Here is a 21,964-nt window from a genome sequence, read left to right as displayed (position 1 = left end):
TCAGAACTTCACACTTCTGAGAAATTAGCTTTTTGCTGCTAACAGCTAACAAATATAGAGTGACGGGGGGCATCACTGTTACCCATGCTGTTAAATCTGAGTGGGATGTGAAGCATTCCATGTGTTTGTTTTAATATTGTCATATTTGATTTTATTTGAGAGAAATAGATGAGTTATTTTCAAATTATTCTTTAAGTAAACTTCCAATAATCATGCAAAAAGGCATTAGTCTCTGGAATCTTGACTCAAGCCAGCCTCCAGTCCTGTACTATAACCACATTACAACACTGTATTTGATGCTCAGAAGCAGGATCCTGTCTGTGTAATATAATATCCAGACCTTTGGCATTTTTCCTGATATTTCACGTTGAAGATGTGTAACTTGTTTTTCATATTTACTTTGTCATCTCTTTCTCTACTGTTAATATCCAAACTTCTATAAATTCTTTTGTATCTCCTTTTTCAGATGTTCTCCAAACAACATTCCAACTTAGTGCCATTTTGGAAAGTATTTTTCATCCTCCAGATAACTAAAGATCATTTATATGTGAAAAGCTCTAAGAAAAAGATTTCTTTTGCACCACATTAAACATTACTCCAGAATGCAATAAAATGCATTTCTGATGATTGCTGTTAATATTTTTTTTTCCAGCAGTTATTACATTGTGATGGTCAGATATCACATTTTTCCATTTAGAAATATATTCCAGTGTAATAGAGACCTTAGAAGACATTTGAAACTTTAACTAAAGAAGGGTTATACAAAAATAGATGTCAACTCTAATATATTTTTTGACAGATAACAATGGCTACCTAAAACTCCATTCTTCCTCTCCCTTTAGAGGTTTGAAAATTATTTTATCATTTATTATTCACTCAGCAGTGATGAAAATATCACCAAAGACATTTGGATTTCAGAAATTTTAGATTACCTGTAGTTAGAGTTGGAAACAGATTTGGCAACTATGTGGTTAATATTGACATTTAATGGCAGTTCTGCCATCTTTCAGCTCATGTTACTGTGTATAAACTAGTTTTTCAAGTGTATCTCATTGTTTATGGCACCAACACCTCACTAAAGTAATATGATTAGAATTTCACTAGATCAAAACTTCAGATCTGGATAAAGGTGCACCCATAACATTCCTTTAATCCTATAATTTTCTATATCCTGTAAAATATATTTGGCATACAATTTGGAGTTTTGTTAACTAGAAGAGAAAGAAGTCTCTTACTAGTTAGAGGTTAGTGGAAACCTAATTTAGTTCATGTTACAAGTTCAGTCCCTTGGATTCCACTGTAATTTATAATTAAAGCTAAGTAAAAAAAGTTCTTAATATTAATGCATTGTATTTATACATATGCAATGTTTGTTATGTAATCATGTTGAGAAATGAAGCTGTGTTATCAAAAATAGAGGAGCAGCTGTTCAAGCACAGCCTATTAAAATGGACATAAACTTGTGTAACCTTCAAGACTATTCTAACCTTTTTGTCATAACTTGATATCCACTCTTACAGTATGTGCAGCATAGACTTTGCAAAGAATGTGAAGTTTTCTTCTTTTTTGTAGACATTTCCCTAGATAAAAAAGAATAACTGTTTTCCTTATTTGTGTACAAACTCTTTCTTGTGCTGAATATCTCTTTTAGAAAACCTCAATAAGTTGCTGATATTCCAGATATGTTTGTGATGGGCTTGCATTGAAATACTCTGAAACTCTTTTCTCCTTGAGTTCCCTTTCTGAAAAGACTCAGTGGTGACAGTTTGAAGTGGGTTGGGCTATAATGTTAGTGTTGTGAAAAGCTGGAGGGCTTTAAACCCTCTAGTCCTCCTAGTTTTTTATATTCTAAGAGTTGATAAACTCCAGAATAATAAAAGACAGCAAAGAAATGCATCATCACAACATTTCTGGAATTCAAAGAATAGCTGTTAGAGATGGAGGCTTTAAAATGAAGAGCCCATTTAGATGGAAAGGGCTTTTCAAATTACCTGCAGCTGTCTTCACTAACTCTGATTTTTTTCTTTAAACATTCAGAGGAGAGCTGTGAATCAATTAACTTTTATCTTAAAGATGTTTTAAGTGCCTTATACCTTCCTCTTCTTCTAAAAGGCAAATTAAGAATGATTATTGACAAGATAGATGACATGTTTATATTATATAGCGGTGAGATGGGGAGTGATATTTAATCATAGAACATGCACCTTTTCTCTTTCCATCTATTGCTTGAAATATTCACCTGTCCCCATCTCAAAGAGAATCTGGTCATAAAAAAAGTTACTTTGTGTAATAGATCAGTGCTTAAATTTCTCTTTTGCTTATCTTACTCTTAGAGAGCCATCAAAAGACTGTACCTTTACCATCCGATTGCTCAGTTCCTCTTCATTCATGCAGCAGCAGTGACATACGCCTTTTCATAGAAGTGTATTTTGTCAAATAAAAACAATTTCTTTCAAGTTCTTCATGTAACAGTGAGGGCATCATAAGGCAGAAACTCCACCTTTACTAAGGCCTTCCTGAAAAGATCTTTGACAGCTTGCTTACTTGCCATTAATGGCAGACTGACAAAGTTCCTCCATATAAAGAAAGATCAATCTGAATTGCCAATATATTTTCTTTGTATTCTGTTTTCCATCTTTATCATATAAAAAAAATGAATTTAAATACATTTCTGAGAAAGCTATACTTAGTTGCCTGGAATGGAAAAATTAGTCGAAGCAATTAATGTTTTATAGTGGAAAGTGTAATCCAGCATATAAGTACATTTTCTTTAAATATACTGCCCATGAAATCTCCTTTCTTTTATCTGGTGCCCTCTTGAGCCTAAATCTGTCTTTGAATAGGGATTTTTCATGTGTCTCTGTGGTGGGTTAACCTTGGCTGGCTGCCAGGCACCCACCAAGCCGTTCTCTCACTCTCCCACCTCAATAGGACAGGGGGAGAAAATAAGATGAAAAAGCTCGTGGGTAGAGATAAAACAGGGAGGTGACTCAGCAATTATCATCACAGGCAAAACAGACTTGACTTGGGGAAAATTAATTTAATTTATTGCCAATTAAAAATAGAGGAGGATAGGGAAAAGCAAAAAAACAACCTAAAAAAACTTCCCCCCACCCCTACTTCCCAGGCTCAACTTCACTCCTGACTCTTCTACCTCCTGCCCCACTGAGTGGCACAGGGAGGATGGGGAATGGGGGTTGCAGTCGGTTCATAACATTTCATCTCTGCCACTCCTTCCTTATACTTTTCTCCTGCTCCAGCATGGGGTCCCTACCACAGGCTGCAGTTCTTCAAGAACTGCTCCAGTGTGGATCCTTTCCATGGAGTACAGTCCTTCAGGCACAGACTGCTCCAGCATGGGTCCCCCAAGGGGCCACAGGTCCTGCCAGAAAACCTGCTCCAGCGTGGGCTCCTCTCCATGGGCCACAGTTCCTGCCGGGAGTTGGCTCTTCACAGGCTGCAGCTTCCTTCAGGGCATATCCACCTGCTCCAGCATGGGGTCCTCCCCAGGCTGCTCCACCGTGGACCTCCATGGGCTGCAAGAGGACAACCTGCCTCACCACTGTCTTCACCACAGGCTGCAGGGGAATCTCTGCTCTGGCGCCTAGAGCACCCCCTCCCCCTCCTTCTTCACTGATCTTGGTGTCTGTATAGTTGTTTCTTACATTTTTTCGCACTCCTCTTTCTCACAGCTGCTGTTGTACATTGGTTTTTACCCTTTCTTAAATATGTTATCACAGAGGTGCCATCAGTGTCACTGATTGGCTCAGCTTTGGGCAGCAGTGGGTCTATCTTGGAGCTCGCTGGCACTGGCTCTGTCGGACATGGGGGAAGCCCCTGGTATCTTCTCACAGATGCAGATGCCTTTTTTTCATAATCCAGGGTCTGTTCACAATTGTAGACCTCAAGTAAAATCTAGGACAGAGAAAAATAAAAGTAATGTGGAAAGAACATAGTTGTTAAATGCATATTTTTTAGAACGTCCTCCCTTTTACAACATAATTGAAGTATTACTTAAAGGACTCATTAAAAGAAATTGAGTTGCATATATGATTAATTCATGCAGTGGTAAGCTGCTTATAAAGAATGCAATTTTATACATATGATCTTGAAATGAATAAAGCAACTTTTAATTTTGTCATTTCCCTTATAAATGTGGAATATGATTAACAATAATCTTGGCAGAGGAGCAAGGCTCTAACATAAAAATCTGTTTACAAAACAAATGTACACCATTAATGGACTCAAAATATGATAAAAAGGTGTAGGGTATAGCGTTCGGAAGATCTCGCGATGTCACGGAAAGGTAGAAGGCTAGTCGTCGCCTCCCTATGACATTTCAGTAATCCCACCTACCGTTGTTAGTATAAAAGGAATTAGCTGCGCAATAAAGGACGGAGTTGGCACTCACACCATGTGTGTTATCTGTCTCTTCCCTGGTCCGGGCCGACCAGTGATCTAATCGCGGCACCTTGATATGTAGCACTGCTACAAAAAGGATTTTTCAATATGTGAAGACTAGTGAAATATTCAGAAATGTTAATTTAACACACATGTAAAACTGTCCAAAGATCTAATTTTCTCTGGAATATGTTTTTTCTATCAGAATTTTACCTGAAATTTCACACTGTGTTTTAATTTAATAAATATATGTAATAATACCTGCATGTCAGCCTTTTAAATCCCCAGCTACTTCTAACTGATCACTTCCACTTCAGCTGGAATTTGTCATGCAGTTTCATGTTACATGTTGTCCTGGTTTCAGCTGGGATAGAGTTAATTGTCTTCCTAGTAGCTGGTACAGTGCTATGTTTTGAGTTCAGTATGAGAAGAATGTTGATAACACTGATGTTTCCAGTTGTTGCTAAGTAGTGTTTAGACTAAAGTCAAGGATTTTTCAGCTTCTCATGCCCAGCCAGCAAGAAGGCTGGAGAGGCACAAGAAGTTGGGAGGGGACACAGCCAGGGCAGCTGACCCAAAGTGGCCAACGGGGTATTCCATACCATGTGACGTCAGGTCTAGTATATAAACTGGGGGGAGTTGGCCTGGGGAGGATCGCCGCTCAGGGACTAACTGGGTGTCGATCGGCGGGTGGTGAGCAATTGCACTGCGCATCATTTGTACATTCCAATCCTTTTATTATTGCTGTTGTCATTTTATTAGTGTTATCATTATCACTATTAGTTTCTTCTTTTCTGTTCTATTAAACCATTCTTATCTCAACCCACGAGTATTACTTCTTTTCCCGATTTTCTCCCCCATCCCACTGGGTGGGGGGGGAAGTGAGTGAGCGGCTGTGTGGTGCTTAGTTGCTGGCTGGGGTTAAACCATGACACATGTAATCCCATTTTACTATGAGTTGCTGCTGAGAGGGGCAGTCATACTTTCTCTCTCCCACTTACACCAACCACACAGCCCTTCTGTTTCCTATGTACAAACATTACATGGCCCTTTTGCAAATGGGGTCTGTTTGGTAACCCAGGGGAAATCTAACCCTTTTGATGGTGCTCAGTGGATGTAGTTAAAGTGGCAGGTATCCATATACTCCTCTGTGAACCACAGACAAACTCAAGCTGTTTCTGCTCCTTTACAGGCAGCCTTCTTTCTCCATGTGTGTTTCTTATCTTTCCCCATTCTCTACTGAAAAAAACTTCATTCATTCCCAGTCACTTCCCTCTGCTGCTCTTTCCAAACTTGGTTCCCAGGGAAGGTTTCATACCAATGCAGCCTCTCTCTGGGAAGCTGTGTCTCGGCCACATGCATTTCACAAAGCAGGTGGTGATTTCTTAATAAAATATATGCACCGATGTGATGTGCGTGGGTATATACATTTTTTAAGACTATAGTCATCTGTGCTTTGAGTGATAACACCTATAAACTTACATGTGAGACCTAACAAAATCATAATGAGAAAAAGGGAAGTTTGGGAATCATGTCAGAGCCACAAAGATGATTAAGGAGGATCTTTCATATGAGGAGAAGTTGGGAGAGATGGGACTGTTCAGCCTGGAGAAGAAAAGGCTCAGGGGGAATCTTATCAATGTGTATAAGTACCTGATGGGAGGGAATGAAGATGAGGGAGCCGGACTCTTCTCAGCAGTGCCCACTGATAGGACAAGAGGTAATGGGCACAAATTAAAAAACATGAAATTCCATCTGGACCCAAAAACCCCACTTTTTTACTGTGAGGCTGATCAAACACTGAGAGAGGTTGCCCAAAGAGGTTGTGGAGTTTCCATCTGTGGAGATATTCAAAGGCCGTCTGGACTCAGTCCTGTGCAACCTGCTCTAGCTGACCCTGTTTGAGCAGGAGGGGTGGACTAGATGATCTCAAAAGGTCCCTTTCAATCTCAGCGATTCTGTGATTGTGTCTTCTAAATAATTCTAAAGACAGGCATTTTCCGATAAATGTAAATGTATTTTTAAAAGGCACTGTTTCAAACAAATAGGGAACTAGAAAATTATTTGAAAATACTTGAAAACAAACAGGGGTCTTTTTAAAAGTCTTTTAAAAGGCTTTTTAAAAACTTGTATATTCCAATAATTTTATTATTACTATTGTCATTTTAATATTATTATTATCATTATTAGTTTCTTCTTTTCTGTCCTATTAAACCGTTCTTATCTCAACCCACGAGTTTTACTTCTTTTCCCAATTCTCTCCCCCATCCCACTGGGTGGGGGGGAGTGAGTGAGCGGCTGTGTGGTGCTTAGTGGCTGGCTGGGGTTAAACCACAACATAATTTTAAAATGTGTTTGGGGAAAAGTTGTAACAAGGGCATTAATTTGCTATGAGGAGGTACATAGTGCAAGATATTGTGGATAATTGGGGCTTTAGCACCTGAGGATGAGCAAAGTTAATGCCTTTAAATCCCAACAATCTGAGTTGGTGGATTATCTTGCTTACTTGAAAAAAATGTTTGTCTGACTGCAGGCATGGAACCCGTTGTGCTGGAGAAGTGGCAGCCATTGCAAACAACTCACACTGCACAGTAGGAATCGCCTTTAATGCCAAGATTGGAGGTATGTGAAACAGTCTCCCACAAAAAAAAGCTCTTTCAGAGCTTTCTAAACAAGAGGAAGAGATTTGTATAGATAACAGTTGTACTTGTAGCATGGTAGTTAAATACCAGTACTGAAGGAATTTGTCTGCAGTGACCCTTCTCCAGTGTTCCCTGGGACACCACCTCTCAGTACACACAGAAAAATAGAAAGCAAGGCCTTTGATGAAAACACAAAACCCAGAATTGGGACATTTAGGTTTTCTTACAAATTCAAAGCTTTAACTGAGCTTTGATAAATCAGAAGTAAATGTACACATCACGAATATTCACTTGCATATTGATCCCGAACAAAACACTGACATAGTTGTAAAACTAAAACCATTTTTTTGTTGTTTGGCTGTGGTTGGAGAGTATCTTCTTTTGATCCCTGTGTGTGATCAGATTATTACCTGAAATATGAGATTTGATTGCAGGTTTTTATTCTGTTCAGCCAAAAGATTCCAAGTGATTTCTATCAATACTTAGTCAATGGCTGCTTAATTAAGACCTTTAGCTTGGTTCTTGAAATGACTGTCAAAATGTCATGTAAATATCTCCTAGGCTGTAGCCTGCTTGTGCCATTTTTTAACACTTCAAGTGAAGATTTACTCTGTTTTTTTAATGAAATCATGGGATTGGTATATTGGCTTTCAGTAAAAACACCTACAGCTCAAACTCATTAACTGTTGATTTTCTGCTGCAAAATAGATGACATCTGTGAAAAAAGAAACATGTTTACCTATATATACTATAGATAACAGTTAAAAAATATGAGCAGGCATACTTGTGGCTATGTTTCCACAATTAATAGTAATGTATCTGATCAGGAGCTGCCCCCATGTTGGACAGAGCTAGTTTCAGCTGCTGCCCAAAGCTGAGCCAATCAGTGACAGTGGTAGTGCCTCTATGATAACATGTTTAAGAAAGGGTAAAAAAATACAGCACAACAGCAGCTGTGAGAAAGAGGAGTGAGAAAAAATGTAAGAGAAACAACCCTGCAGACACCAAGGTCAGTGAAGGAGGGGAGGAGGTGCTCCAGGCACCAGAGCAGAGATTCCCCTGCAGCCCGTGGTGAAGACCAGGGTGAGGCAGGCTGTCCCTCTACAGCCCATGGAGGTTAACAGTGGAGCGGCTATCCACCTGCAGCCCATGGAGGACCCCACACCGGTGCAGGTGGATGCCTGAAGGAGGTTGTGACCCTGTGGAGAGCCCGTACTGGAGCAGGCTCCTGGCAGGAACCGCTGCCTGTGAAGAAGAGCCCACGTAGGAGCAGGTTTTCTGGCAGGACTTCTGACCCCATGGGGGACCCATGCTGGAGCAGCCTGTTCCTGAAGGACTGCAACCCGTGGAAAGGACCCACGCTGGAGCAGTCTGTTCCTGAAGGACTGCAACCCATGGAAAGGACCCACGCTGGAGCAGTTAATGAAGAACTGCAGCCTGTTGGAGGGACCCACATTGGAGAAGCTCGTGAAGGACTGTATCCTGTGGGGTGGGACCTCATGCTGGAGCAGGGGAACAGTATGAGGAGGAAGGAATGGCAGAAACAAAATGTTATAAACTGACCTTAACCCCCATTCTCCATCCCCCCTGCTCCGCTCAGGAGAGGGAGGAGGTAGAAGAGTCAGGAGTGAAGTTGAGCTTGGGAATAAAGGGTGGGAGGTGAGGGGAAGGTGTTTTTAGGGTTTTTTTGGTGTCTCACTATTGTAATCTATTTTTAATTAGCAGTAAATTAAATTAATCTTCCCCAAGTCGAGCCTGTTTTGCCTATGATGGTAATTGGTGAGTGATCTCCCTGTCCTTATCTCAGTCCATGAGCTTTTTCATCATATTTTTCTCCCCCTGTCCTATTGATGAAAGAGGAGTGATAGAGTGGCTCAGTGAGCACCTGGCAGCTTGCCAAGGTCAATGCACCACAAGAATCTAACAACCTTCAAGAAACTTCATTGATCTAAAGGAAATAAAAATGGTATCTACTCTGCTTAACACAGTGCTTCTGCAGAGCCATCAGTAACACTGTTGTTTAAAGAAAGCTGGAAAATACCATAGTGGCAGCTGTAGAAACCTCACTTGACATAATGTACCACCCTTATAAAGTATCCCAAACATAAGTCCTCAGGAGACTCAGCAGATAATCTGCTGAAAATCAGAAGCAAGAGGGAATTCCAGGGTATTGGGAAGGAAGGTTAAGCTTCCCCTTCTTCTAGGTGTATATGTTTAAGAGTTTCACTGTTGCTGATTTCTATTTTGCATGCCTCCCTCCCTTCCCTCATAAAAGCCATAAGCTATACATGTGAATATGCAGAAGTTGTGTTTCCTCTCCACGAGCCAGATAGAGTGTAAAAATGTTGAATCATATTATACTGAAATAGTGTTCAGCTTGCTTATTTCCCAGGGATTTAAAGAAAGACCCTCATTTTAAGAGAAGAAACTAGAGTTGAGGTACAGCAATTACATTCTTCTTACACAGAGGAGCACCTGCTGAGAGTGATGTTGAATTTGGTCCACCAAGATGGGTCTTTACTTCAAACCAAAATGTGAGTTGCTGCATCTCTGGACACATAATGGATAGTGAAGAGACCAAAGGGGAAAAGAAATCCTCTCCATTGATATTTCATCAAATACTGGCAGCTGAACAAATCTGATTAATGATCTTTGTGATGGAAAGTCATTGACAAGATATCTACCAGTAATGCTCACTTTTTTTAAAAATGTGTTTGTACTCTGTCTCATTTCAACACATTTAAGAACTTCCAATAACAAAATAGATCAGAAAAAAAGATTCTTAGAAAGTCTGAGTCTTCTCAACAGCGTGAGTGGGGAGTTAATCTGCAGATATGAAACTATGAGTGAAATTGCAATCTGGACATTCAGTTCTTTTACAGGTTGTGGGATGTTTCTTAGAAAAAATTATGCCTGTAGTTCATGCTTATCTCAGTTATTCACCCTTTCATTAAAAAACAAAGCAATGCACCAAAGGGCTAGATTTTTTTTTTTAATGTGTGAGACTGCAGTAATCACACATAGCAAATTACCACCTACAGAGCTTGTGAGACTTTTTATAGGAAGGGATGGTTAGCATGTTGTTATTGTTTACAGACTTATCGTGGAAGTTGCAAAGCATCTGTGGGGATTTGTGTGCTTAGTTACTTGGCTGGGCTTGAGTCCTGATGGGAAAACAGTTACATGAAACTATGGCAGAACAGATGTAGATTGTCTGCAGTTGACAAGAAATTAGTTCAGCAGTTTCTTTAAGCTTAATTCGGATGCTGATTAAGAAAACCCACATTTTAAAAGAAAATTTGCTGTCAGCACAGTTTTGCATATTTCCTATGATTTGTTGAAAGTTTGTTCTGCATAAAATGCCACTTACATTTTGGCACTTATTGCAAATACTGGAAAAAGTTTACAGAACTCTAAAGTCTTAAGTGAAACAGTCTAGAAATGCAGTCTGTTAATTGCCTTCTGGCTTTTGTTGCACTATCACCACATGCTGAATGCAGTTTGGAAGTTTTGTGATTGGCAAAATTAACTACTCCAGCTTTTCCAAAGAGGAGAAGAGAGGAGAGGAGAGGAGAGGGATTTTTTTTTAAATTTTTTTTTTAATAGCCAATGAGACATCCATTGATCAAAGTTACACTTGAAGCATGTCTGTCAATCATTGGCAGAACAGAGCAACACTTAGGTCACAGTCTTGTCTGTGTTGCTTTAGATTTGATCATTTCACCAGTAACAAAAAAACTGGTGTAAATTAATACAGATGCCAATGACAGAATTTGGAGTTATTGTTACACCCATCATTAATTTTCTGAGATTATGCTGAGGAAGAAAATAAAACCTGAGATTCCCAAAGTTGTTTTAATGGCTTTTTTATAAAGTAAAGTTCATACTGAGATCATTGGACAATTTATCTCACAAAACATAGGTAGCTTTTGTGTGAACTTAGAAATATGATCACTTTTCATTTTCAAGTCAATTAGAATGAGGAAAAAAAAATAGACCCTCTATCAACAAAGCAACCCCTATACCTTTTGTTAACTGGAAGTTAAGGTCTTGGTAAACACTCAAGTTAATTCCATCTGAACTCATGAGTAAAGTGGAATGTGTCTATAATTAAACTATGTAAATTTGTTTTATAAATAGCAGTGGCCTTTTAAAGGGGAAAAAGCTTCAAACTTGTTAATTGTGGAAATGATCGTTATTCCCTACTATCATATGGTTACATGTTAATTATTATTTAATATCTTATATTCCTTTGATCTAATGTTACACTAACTGTATGAAGGTCCTCTTCCTTATTTAGGTTAAAACTATCATCAAGGGTTTTCTCAGTCAGAATTAAATTCAATCAAAATGCTACAGTTAGTTAAAAAACAACTTTAAGATATTCTCAGTTTTCAGCTTTAAGCCTATCATCTTATTTATTCTAGTGCTCTTAAAACATCATGGTGCCATTCACTTTACAAGGGCTGGCATGCTGACTTATCAAAACCCACATTAATGGATTTTTTTTAACACAAGAATTTCAGATTGTACCTTTAAAAAGCCTCTTCTGCACAACAGAGGATGTTCACAAAACTGTAGTTTCAGGTTGAATGATGTTACGCATAGGGTATTTGTTAGTAACTTTCTGTAATCACCTTGCTACTGTGTGTACTTATACTGCATAATCCATCTGTACACAAGAGCTTTCTCCCATTTCTTTGCAACCTCATATAACAAAGGAAAAATGCTGTGTTTATGTCTGTCAACATACTTAGGGCTATGAATGTCTCAAATTAAGTGCTGCAGTATAAAAGGAAAAAGCAAAGCAGATAATATCTTCAAGTGAAAAACATAAACATTTCAAGGTTCAAGTCTTTTCTTAAGTTTTCTTTAGTATAAAAGTTTCTTGTTAAAGTCCAAAGGCTATACAGTGGATAAACTGACTTGTAGATAATTCTTAAAACTTGAAGAAAGACAAAAATATTAATTTCTATTTGTATTTTTTCATATGGAAGCATTTTTTTCATCAGGGAAACACATATCCAAACAGACTGATTTTTTTTTTACAATAGAGATCTTTATGATCCTTCAGTCCAATGTCCTACACAACAATTTTCTCTAGGGGAAAAAAACAAAAGCACTTTGAATTTGGTTGTCCTGTTCATTGTATCTTTTGTTCTGAAGGCGTACGGATGCTGGATGGAGATGTGACAGACATGGTAGAAGCAAAGTCGCTGAGCCTTAATCCCCAACACATCCACATCTACAGTGCCAGCTGGGGGCCTGATGATGATGGTAAGACCGTGGATGGACCTGCTTCTCTAGCACGTCAGGCCTTTGAGAATGGCATCAGAATGGTAGGTTGGCATCAAAGTGCATATCCTGGATCTGCTCTTGTGTGCGGGTGTAAGGGTACATGTGCCCAGTATGTACAAGTGCACTGCACGGGGAAGAGTCATATTCTTAAGGAAAGAAGAAAAGCTTCATTTGTGTAAAATAAAAAATACATTTCCATTCTATAGCAACTAGATGTTCAATCCTTCCTGAAGTATCAGCTAACTTTCTTCATTGTCAGTTGAAATATATCATCCTCAGTGTCCTTTAACACTGCCCTGAGGTAATAATGTAGTTCTGCAAGAAAAGATAAGACTGAAAAATTATACTTTGCACAGCAGTGCCAAATCATCAATTCTGAATTGCTATGAAATTATAAAACAAAAGCCTTTGACTTTTTCCTTCATCCTTCCTTCCTTTTGTTGTTCTGTTTTACTTAATTTCTTAATGGAAATTTGATGGATTTAATAGGAAACTGGGAGCTAAAAATAAAATCTGCACTCATGTTTCTTTTAGAGTGTATGTCTAATCTCAGAGAACATTCACCCTTTTTATAACTTACATATGCATTTCTCTAACAGTTTGTACAACTGCAGTTTCTGTGTGATATAGTCCAGAGAGCTTCAATAGTACAATACACAAAATCCCAAACATCCCTATAAGAAAAAATATAAGACCTTTTCAATTTTCTTTAATAAATAACTGTCAAACAAATAAGACCACAGAAGGAAATGAGCAGTTAGAGGAAATTTTATGTCAGAGGCCAATTTTTAGTTCTTCCTTTCACCCTCCTGCATGTTAAATAGATCAGGGAATTCCTGGTCTTCCAGTGCTCACACCTCTTTCCAGTATATAGGATTGGATAGAAAGCATTTTCAAGCTCTGCACTTGAAGGTTTGAGCATTATTTTGAGTGCAGCAGAAGACTTCCTAGTTCAGTGGTGAGTGGCTCTAGGACCAGAAAAGAGGAGATTAGTACAAAACATTTATTTGAAGAGGCTGAGACTGTTGGACTAATACTGGAACATAGTAACACTGTGCAGCAAAATCGGAAAGTGCAGCTATTATTTAAGTCAACAGGAATTTTAACCCGGTGTGTCAAGACTGATTTTAGCAAACTAACTAACATTCATCCTGGACGACTTGTGTCTTGTGTAAGAGACAGTGTCTGCCATTGAGAGATTATATTAATTTAAGATATACCATAAAAAGTGGTCGTAACAGGAAATAGGTTAAGAGGGATAATAGAAAAAGTTACAAGAGCATCTGGTCAAGCTGACAGTCTGTATGGACAGTTCAGTGTTTTCAGGTGATTTACAGTATACTTGACTATAAGTTGTAAATAAATGCAACATAAAATTAATGCCCACTGTCACCGTAACCATTGTATTGCAGCACAAGCCTAGGAGCTGTGAATTCTTCAGTTCTAGTCACAGCTGTGTCACTGGTTTGTTTTTGCTTCCTCGGTAAAGTTGCATGAATTGCTTACTCTCCCCCTGCCCCCCCTCAATGTGGATAATAATACGTGTGCACCTGACAGGTTTGTTATGAAGAACAATTATTGAAATGCTAAACTAACGACAAGGACTGTGTGCATCCTATGCTATGTAATGTTAAAAATATGTCTCATAAAAATCAGTATTGTGAATGCTTTACCAACCATGCAGCAACAGACCACTGCTTTCCTTTCATTTGGTCATATGATGACCATTCAGTGTAGAGCTGCAGACTTATGCTTTTGCTTGTTGTACAGTATGTAACATGTTAAGCTTAGCATAACAAAATACTCAGGCATGTACTTTATCCTGTGAGAAATTCCAGGGGCTTAGCAGTTAAACAGATTTAGGGACTCTGATTCTGCCCCCAGAGACCTTTGCTGTATTTAATAATCATTAGAATAGTTGTTCATAGACCAATATAACTAGTCTGTGCGAAGGCTGAATGCATCGCCATTATTGCTTCCCATGCATTGTCACTTCTTTCAGGTGGAATATCAGCACACCCTAGCAACCCACTACAGTGTACTACTCAATTTAAGAAGGATGTTAAGGTACTTGAATACGTCCAGAGGAGGGCAACAAAGCTGGTGAAAGGGCTGGAAGGCATGTCCTATGAGGAGTGGCTGAGGACACTGGGTTTGTCTAGTTTGGAGAAAAGGAGGCTGAGGGGCAACCCCATTGCTCTCTACAGCTTCCTGAGGAGGGGAAGTGGAGAGGGAGGTGCTGAGCTCTTCTCCCTGGTATCCAGTGACAGGATGCATTGGAATGGTTCAAAGTTGAGTCAGGTGAGGTTTAGACTTGATATTAGGAAGCATTTCTTTACCAAGAGGGTGGCCAAACACTGGAACAGGCTTCCTAGAGAGATGGTTGATGTCCCATGACTGTCAGTGTTTAAGAAGCATTTGGAGAATGCCCTTAATAACATGCTTTAAGTTTTGGTCAGCCCTGAAGTGGTCAGTCAGTTGGACTAGATGATTGTTGTAGGTCCCTTCCAACGGGAACTATTCTTTTCTATTCTATTCTGTTCTATTCTACTCTTTGACAATGACCACAGAAGAAAAACCAATAAAGTGTTGAAGAGACACTACTGAAACTGCAGGACACAAAGGAGGTTGAACAAAATAAGTTTTATATTTAAACATATTTATTTTTTAGCTTAAATATTGTATTTCATGTGGATTAAACAATCATGAAAAGTTTAGCCCACTTTTCTATATCTGAAGAACTCAGCTATTTTTTTTCAGCAAAATTTCAAACTTCAGATAAATCTGGTATAAATCACGACTATAGATTAATTTTCCGTGGGCAAGGATCTACCTACAAGCATTATTATTTCATTATTATTATTATAGCTGTAATATGAGACAATACCCTACAGACCACAAATAAACTTCATTGTACTACTACATTGTCCTATGTTTTCATAGATGCCAGTATATAATGGAAACACAGTATTTTATTTTACACTTCTAAGCAGGTCTTTTTGCTGAGAACATGGCAGAAAAATAGCTTGCTATATTTCTTGACACAAGTCAATTTTTTTTTTTAATGGTTGAACTTTTATTACGTTTTATCAGCCACCTTTTGTTCTGCCCAAAGTGGCCCATGCAGAGTTGAATAGATTTAAATATTTCCATGTATTTGGAAATGTTGTCTAGCTCTGACTGTGAGAGGTTTTTCATTTCTGCTAAGGAAATAAAAGTTCCTTTCAAAACTTATATAAAACTGTGATAGTTTTGAAAATCATACTAATAAGAAAAAGAAAATGGTTAAGGTTAATACTTCTCTAATTTTCGTTCTTTAAAATGTAATATATACTGAAAGTCTTTACATTTATGTCTCAGTCATCACCTTACTTAGAGGCTTAGTTTGCAGGCCAAAAATAATTTTAAGATTAATCTGTTTTCCATGTTCTCTTTAATAAAGCATGCCTTTCAGTTTTTGGATAAAGGTATCCTTTCTATTTTTCTTTACATTGTCATAAGATGTTGAATTTTAAAAGATGAAGCAAACAGGAGAAGAAAAGGCAAATTGTCTCTGTGCCAAAAATCAGATCATTGTCCAAGGTAAAGACTGGATAAATACCCTGCCAAACACTGATTTCCCCAAGCAGTCACAGTAACTGCACAAATAATAATAGGAGGACAAAAATGCATATTATGCTGTGTACAGACCTTGACCTTCCTTTTTTAGAAATATTGAACTGAACAATAACTATTACATCTAGTACCTGTGAATTAAAGCAACATTGGTACAGAAAAGTTTGACAAGACCTTCTTTCAGATTTATACAAAGGTTCAAGACTGATATTCTTCATTTATTCTGCATATGCAAGCACAACAGGATATTAATTTAAAAAAAAACAAGACAGAAAAAAGTACAGTCAAGATTTTTTAAATGGACCTGAAAAGGAAAGTATGCTTGTTTTTTTTATTTGGGAAAATTAGAGGTGGTGCTGAATAATAATTAATTAAAGTATAATTAAACTGAATGATTTTTTTTTTTATTAAATTACTGAAGTAAAAATGAAATGGATGCAAGAGCCACAGTTTCTTAGTGTGATGTGAGACTGGGATCCTTGAAAAAAAATGCCTAGTTTAACTTTAGCTTTTATTATTCCAGTTAACAGCTCATGCAGAGTGTTCTAGAACTATTATTATTTTTAAATCTCCTGAGCTAATATGATTACTCCTTCCAAATCTGGCACAAAATAGCAAAGATAAATGACTATACATTTTTTTCCATAGAGTCCCACAGAGACAGAACATGCCATAAATTGAAATACACAAATCTATTTCAAGAAAGGATACCAAATAATAACTGAATTTATGAAATGAAAACATATACCAGAATTAAATATGCTTTAAAATTCTACCCAGGATCAGGGGAAAGGAAGACAAAAGGAATTTTTAAACCTGTCTCAAGTACAATGATTTTCTGTCATCTTTAGGGTATTTTGTTTAATTCTATTAAATTTACATACTTGGAGACTTCTACTAGTAAACAATTTCTATGCAAATAGCAAAGCTCCCTTTATATCATACTTCCAGTTGACAAAGTCCTATTTTTTTTGAATAGTGGTGTTATAAGGAAGAAAAATTCTGGAAGCTTGTGTTTTAAGTATTAATATATTATAAGTTATAGACCTAATAACCTCAAAACCAATTCCATTATAATCACACAGAACTTGCCTGAAAAAATCAAGCAAAGGGCAGTATGTCCAAAAGTAACATATTCAAGATAAGACTGGATATATGACGTCACATAGCACCCTGTGTTCAAGAATAAATAGGCTTAACATTGCAACGTATGATCGTGACCAAACTGTGTAATAAAACTTTGCTGAATCTGGGACAAAAGGAAGAACACAAAAGCCTTTCCTTGACTCAAAAAGATAAAACCAAGGCACCATTAGATTTTAAGATGACAGCCTCACATTTTACATGCTATAACCATTTGTATTGGGTTTATGTGGCAAGGTTTTGATAGCGAGGGGGCTACAGGGGTGGCTTCTGTGAGAAGATGCTGGAAGCTTCCCCCATGTCCAATAGAGCCAGTGCCAGCTGGCTCCAAGACTGACCTGCCACTGCCCAAAGCTGAGCCAATCAGTGACACTGATGGCACCTCTGTGATAACATATTTAAGAAAGAGTAAAAAGTGATGCACAACAGCAGCTGTGAGAAAGAGGAGTGAGAATATGTGAGAGGAACAACTCTGCAGACACCAAGGTCAGTGAAGAAGGAGGGGGAGGAGGTGCTCCAGGCACTGGAGCAGAGATTCCCCTGAAGCTCATGGTGAACATGATGGTGATGCAGGTTGTCCCCTTGCAGCCCATGGAGGACCACATCAGAGCAGATATCCACACTGCAGCCTGTGGAAGACCCCACGATGGAGCAGGTGGATGTGCCCTGAAGGAAGCTGTGACCCCATGGAGAGCTTGTGCTGGAGCAGGTTCCTGGCAAGAACTGCAGCCCATGGAGACGAGCCCATGCAGGAGCAGGTTTTCTGGCAGGACCCCACGGGGGACCCATGCTGAAGCAGTCCATTCCTGAAGGACTGCACTCCATGGAAAGGACCCATGCTGGAGCAGTTCGTGAAGAACTGCAGCCTGTGGGAAGGACCCACGTTGGAGCAGGGGAAGAGCATGAGGAGGAAGGAACGGCAGAGACAATGCATAATGAACTGACCGCAACCCCCCATTCCCCATCCCCTGTGCGCTGCCCAGGGGGAGGAGGTAGAAGAGCCAGGAATGAAGTCGAGCCTGAGAAGAAAGGAGGGGTGGGGGGAAGGTGTTTTTACATTTGTTTTTATTTCTCATTATCCTAGTCTGACTTTTGATTGGCAATAAATTAAATTAATTTCCCCAAGTCAAGTCTGGTTTGCCCATGACGGTAATTGGTGAGCTATCTCCCTGTCCTTATCTCGACCCACGAGCCTTTCATTATATTTTCTCTCCCCTGTCCAGTTGAGGAGGGGGAGTGATAGAGCAGCTTGGTGGGCACCTGGCACCCAACCAAGGTCAACCCACCACACCATTTTTGATACTCATGCTCTCTGAAACATGTCTCTGTGATACAGAGTTGAAACCAGTTCATTTCTATTCATACAAATAAGCCTATTATTCTGGGGATCAGTTTCAACATCATTTGGGTAGCAATATATTTCAGATATTCTGACTTTTACTGCTGTTTGACAAAGATCTAACAGTCAAGTTTTTGGAGAATTGTAACCCCATTGATGTTTTACATAGCAGGGTTTTGAGTGGGAGTTATTTCACCTCTCACAATGTGCCACCAACTATATGCTTTCTCTTATTTGTTTTGCTGTATCCATAAGGTAGTCCAAACCAGTGGCAGGGCAGGTCATCTTTAATATCATGTAGGAAGGTGGACAGGCGGTGAAATCTACATGGGAATTTTAGGCTTTCTGACTGCATCAGTGCAGGGGCCTTCATCTTATTGCCACAAAACTATTCTGTTTAGCAAGCTGGACACAAGCCAAAATGTTTGATGGACATTAATGATGAGATGGTGTGTGGCTGAACCTCTTGTGAGAACTCAGCTTGGTGCCTTCCCTCCCATCATCATTGCCTCTTCTCATCTCTCTCATTTCACCAACTTTGGCTGCAGAGTGTGTTTTCAAGGTGTTTGTTAGGAGCAAAAGACTCTCTTACAATCACTAAACAAGCTTGCAATGTGAATGCAAGAGAAGGAGAGGAGAGGCGAGGCGAGGAGAGGAAGAAGAAAAGGATTTCACATGATTGTTTTTTATTATATGCTTCTACTCCAAAAGTAGAAGGGGTTGTTTGTAAATTGAAAGTATCCAGGCACAGGAGCAGAGATTCCCCTGCAGCCCGTGGGGAAGACCATGGTGAGGCAGGCTGCCCCCCTGCAGCCTGTGGAGGTCCACGGTGCAGCAGATATCCACCTGCAGCCCGTGGAGGACCCCATGCCAGAGCAGGTGGATGTGCCCTGAACAAAGCTGCAGCCCATGGAGAGCCCACGCAGGAGAAGGCTCCTGGAATGAACTGTGGCCTTGGAGAAGAACCCATGCAGGAGCAGCACAGCCTGTGGGAAGGACCTACATTGGAGAAATTTGTGAAGGACTGTCTCCTGTGGGAGGGACCTCATGCTGAAGCAGGGGAAGAGAATGAGGAGGAGGGAGCAGCAGAGATGAAGTGTTATGAACTGACCGCAACTCCGTTTCCCCATCCCCCTGTGCCACCCGGGGGGAGGAGGTAGAAGAGCTAGGAGTGATGTTGAGCCTGGGAAGAAGGCAGGGGTGGGGGAAAGGTGTTTTTAGTTTTGTTCTTATTTCTCACTATCCTAGTCTGTTACAATTAATTGGCAATAAAGTAAATTAATCTTTCCCAAGTTGAGTCTGTTTTGCCCATGACAGTAATTAGTGAGTGATCTCCCTGTCCTTATCTTGACCCATGAGCTTTTCCATCATATTTTCTCCCTCTGTCCTGCTGAGGAGGGGGAGTGATAGAGTGGCTTGGTGGGCATCTGGTGGACAGCCAAAGTCAACTCACCACAATTACCTACACAAAAGAAATTATTCTGTTCTGCTTTGCTGGAGAATTGCACTATAAAAATCAAAGACAGAAATTACTGTAAAGAGACTTCCAGTCAAATGTCCCAAAATAATTTTCAAAATGGCTATCATTTTATACACTGAAATATTGTGGTGCACAGAGTTTAAGACCAGAATTTTAAAACTGTGCATTGTGTATGTTCATATTGTACAGCTGTAGTTTGAGACAGAATGAATGCATATCTGTGTGTATGCATATCTCAGATCATACATGGATAAGTTTTGCATGCACCAGAGTTCATGCACAGTTCCAATTAGTTAGCTAAAAACTTCTTGAAAAAAACTACTTGGGGAAGGACTCAGAAAACGACTTCCAGTATGCTGATGTACCCTGGTGTTAGGTCCTGGCATTTATCTGTTACATACATTGCATATCTTCAATGATGCAATATCTGAATATGTAATGTTGTATTTACTTCAGCATATTGAGTTAAACTTTGGGAGGCTCAGTATTACAGGTGGGGATTGACAGTGTACCAGAATTAACAAAGTTAGGTTGTTTGATTTTTAATATTGTAATTCTTCCTTCTGACATCATGAGACAGTACCAGTGGCTTGAAATAATTTTAATAGGTCTAAGAATTATTATCTAGTCCTAGGCTTCACCATAAGCCAGACCAGGAAATTTCATCCAATTATTATTGCATCAATTTCCCTCTTTTCTTGATTCATCCATTATTTTCTGTTTACTCTACATCTCTTGGGAAGAGCCAGTCTTCACTGAAATACCCAGAAAGAACCTGTCCATAACTGTGCAAATTGCTAACTACCTTCATTATTAAAAATATATACCTTATTGCTCATCTGAATTTGTTAGTTTCCTTTTCATTGTAAAATTCCTTTTCTGCTAAATTTATCATGAATCTTATGGTGTTAGAAAACTCCACATGTAAGTAAACACAGATTTTGGCCAAGTGCTCTCTTGGATAAATTAAATTGGAACATAGGCCCATAAGACAGGAAATTACCTTATAAGTCATTGAGTACAGTTCTCTATCACAGGTATCATGTCCTGAAATACATTTAGCAATTTCTATTTTAGAATGAGTTCAATTCCCCCCTGCCATTTCTGTTGGGAGACTGTTTCACAGCCATCACTAATCTATTGATTAGAGACTTTCTTCTAACTTATAGCCAGATTTACTTATGTGCAAGTTTCTGCCCATTTGTTCTTTAGCTTAAATACCTTCTCTCCTCCCTTTTTGCTTGTGACATTTCTAGAACACAATCCCATCCCCTCTCAGCCTTCATTTTGCTTTGCTAAACAAGCCACGCTCATTAGTCACTTCTTAAAAACTTGACTCTCCGATTCCTTACTCATCTTAGTGGTGCTTCTCTCCACACCTGCCAGCCTGAATTATTTTCTTGAATGTAGATTATGATAAATAGTAAATTCATCATTAGCATGTCCTTGCTTTTTATGTTGAAATCACATAACTGTTTCCATACTCTACTCATAATTTGCTCAAGCACAGTGGTTCTTCAGCACAGCCCACATCATCTCCAGTGCAGTCATTTTCACCTCCATCTTGCTGTTATATTAATCTTAATCTCCTTCTCTTTTATTACTGATTTATTTGAGGGATCAGTAAATGTTTTGCAGAAACCATATAGACTGTATCTAATGCATTTCTCTGTATAAAATAAGTCATCAGAGAAGAACAGATTTATCTGTCAGTCTGAATTCAGTAAGTACATGTTGTATTTTAAGCTGTTTCCATTAACATTGATGTCTCTTACTCTGTCCTTCAAAATCTGTTATAAAGCCTTGAACAATAATGCTTTCTATATTCAGTCTCTTTCTGTTAATCAGAATTTCCAAACCACAGTTCTTCCTGTAGTTCTTTCCTGAAATACTTTCTGTTTCCCAGCATCATTTTTTCAAGTGTGGATACCAGAATAGGGCATGGACTTCTCTATGCAGGGTTAGTACCATTTCCCTATTCCCTGCACATATTCATATTCACCCTGCTTACAGATCCAAGGGTCTAACTAAATTTTATAGAAGCTC

The 21,964-nt window shown here is 38.9% G+C and overlaps 1 protein-coding gene across 1 annotated transcript in view; it reads left to right on the top strand.

Moving 5' to 3' along the window:
- Positions 1-21,964, top strand: part of LOC121232763 (proprotein convertase subtilisin/kexin type 5-like) — a 306,293-nt gene that overhangs the window by 172,284 nt on the left and 112,045 nt on the right. The window contains exons 6-7 of the mRNA XM_041121183.1: positions 6,935-7,023; positions 12,210-12,382. Coding sequence (XP_040977117.1) covers positions 6,935-7,023; positions 12,210-12,382 — 262 coding nt within the window. The remainder of the gene's footprint in view (positions 1-6,934; positions 7,024-12,209; positions 12,383-21,964) is intronic.

Source organism: Aquila chrysaetos, chromosome W, assembly GCF_900496995.4.
Source record: "Aquila chrysaetos chrysaetos chromosome W, bAquChr1.4, whole genome shotgun sequence".
Classification (NCBI taxonomy): domain Eukaryota; kingdom Metazoa; phylum Chordata; class Aves; order Accipitriformes; family Accipitridae; genus Aquila; species Aquila chrysaetos.
Note: the sequence above shows the minus strand (reverse complement) of the source record. Positions and strands in the feature narration are given on the sequence as shown.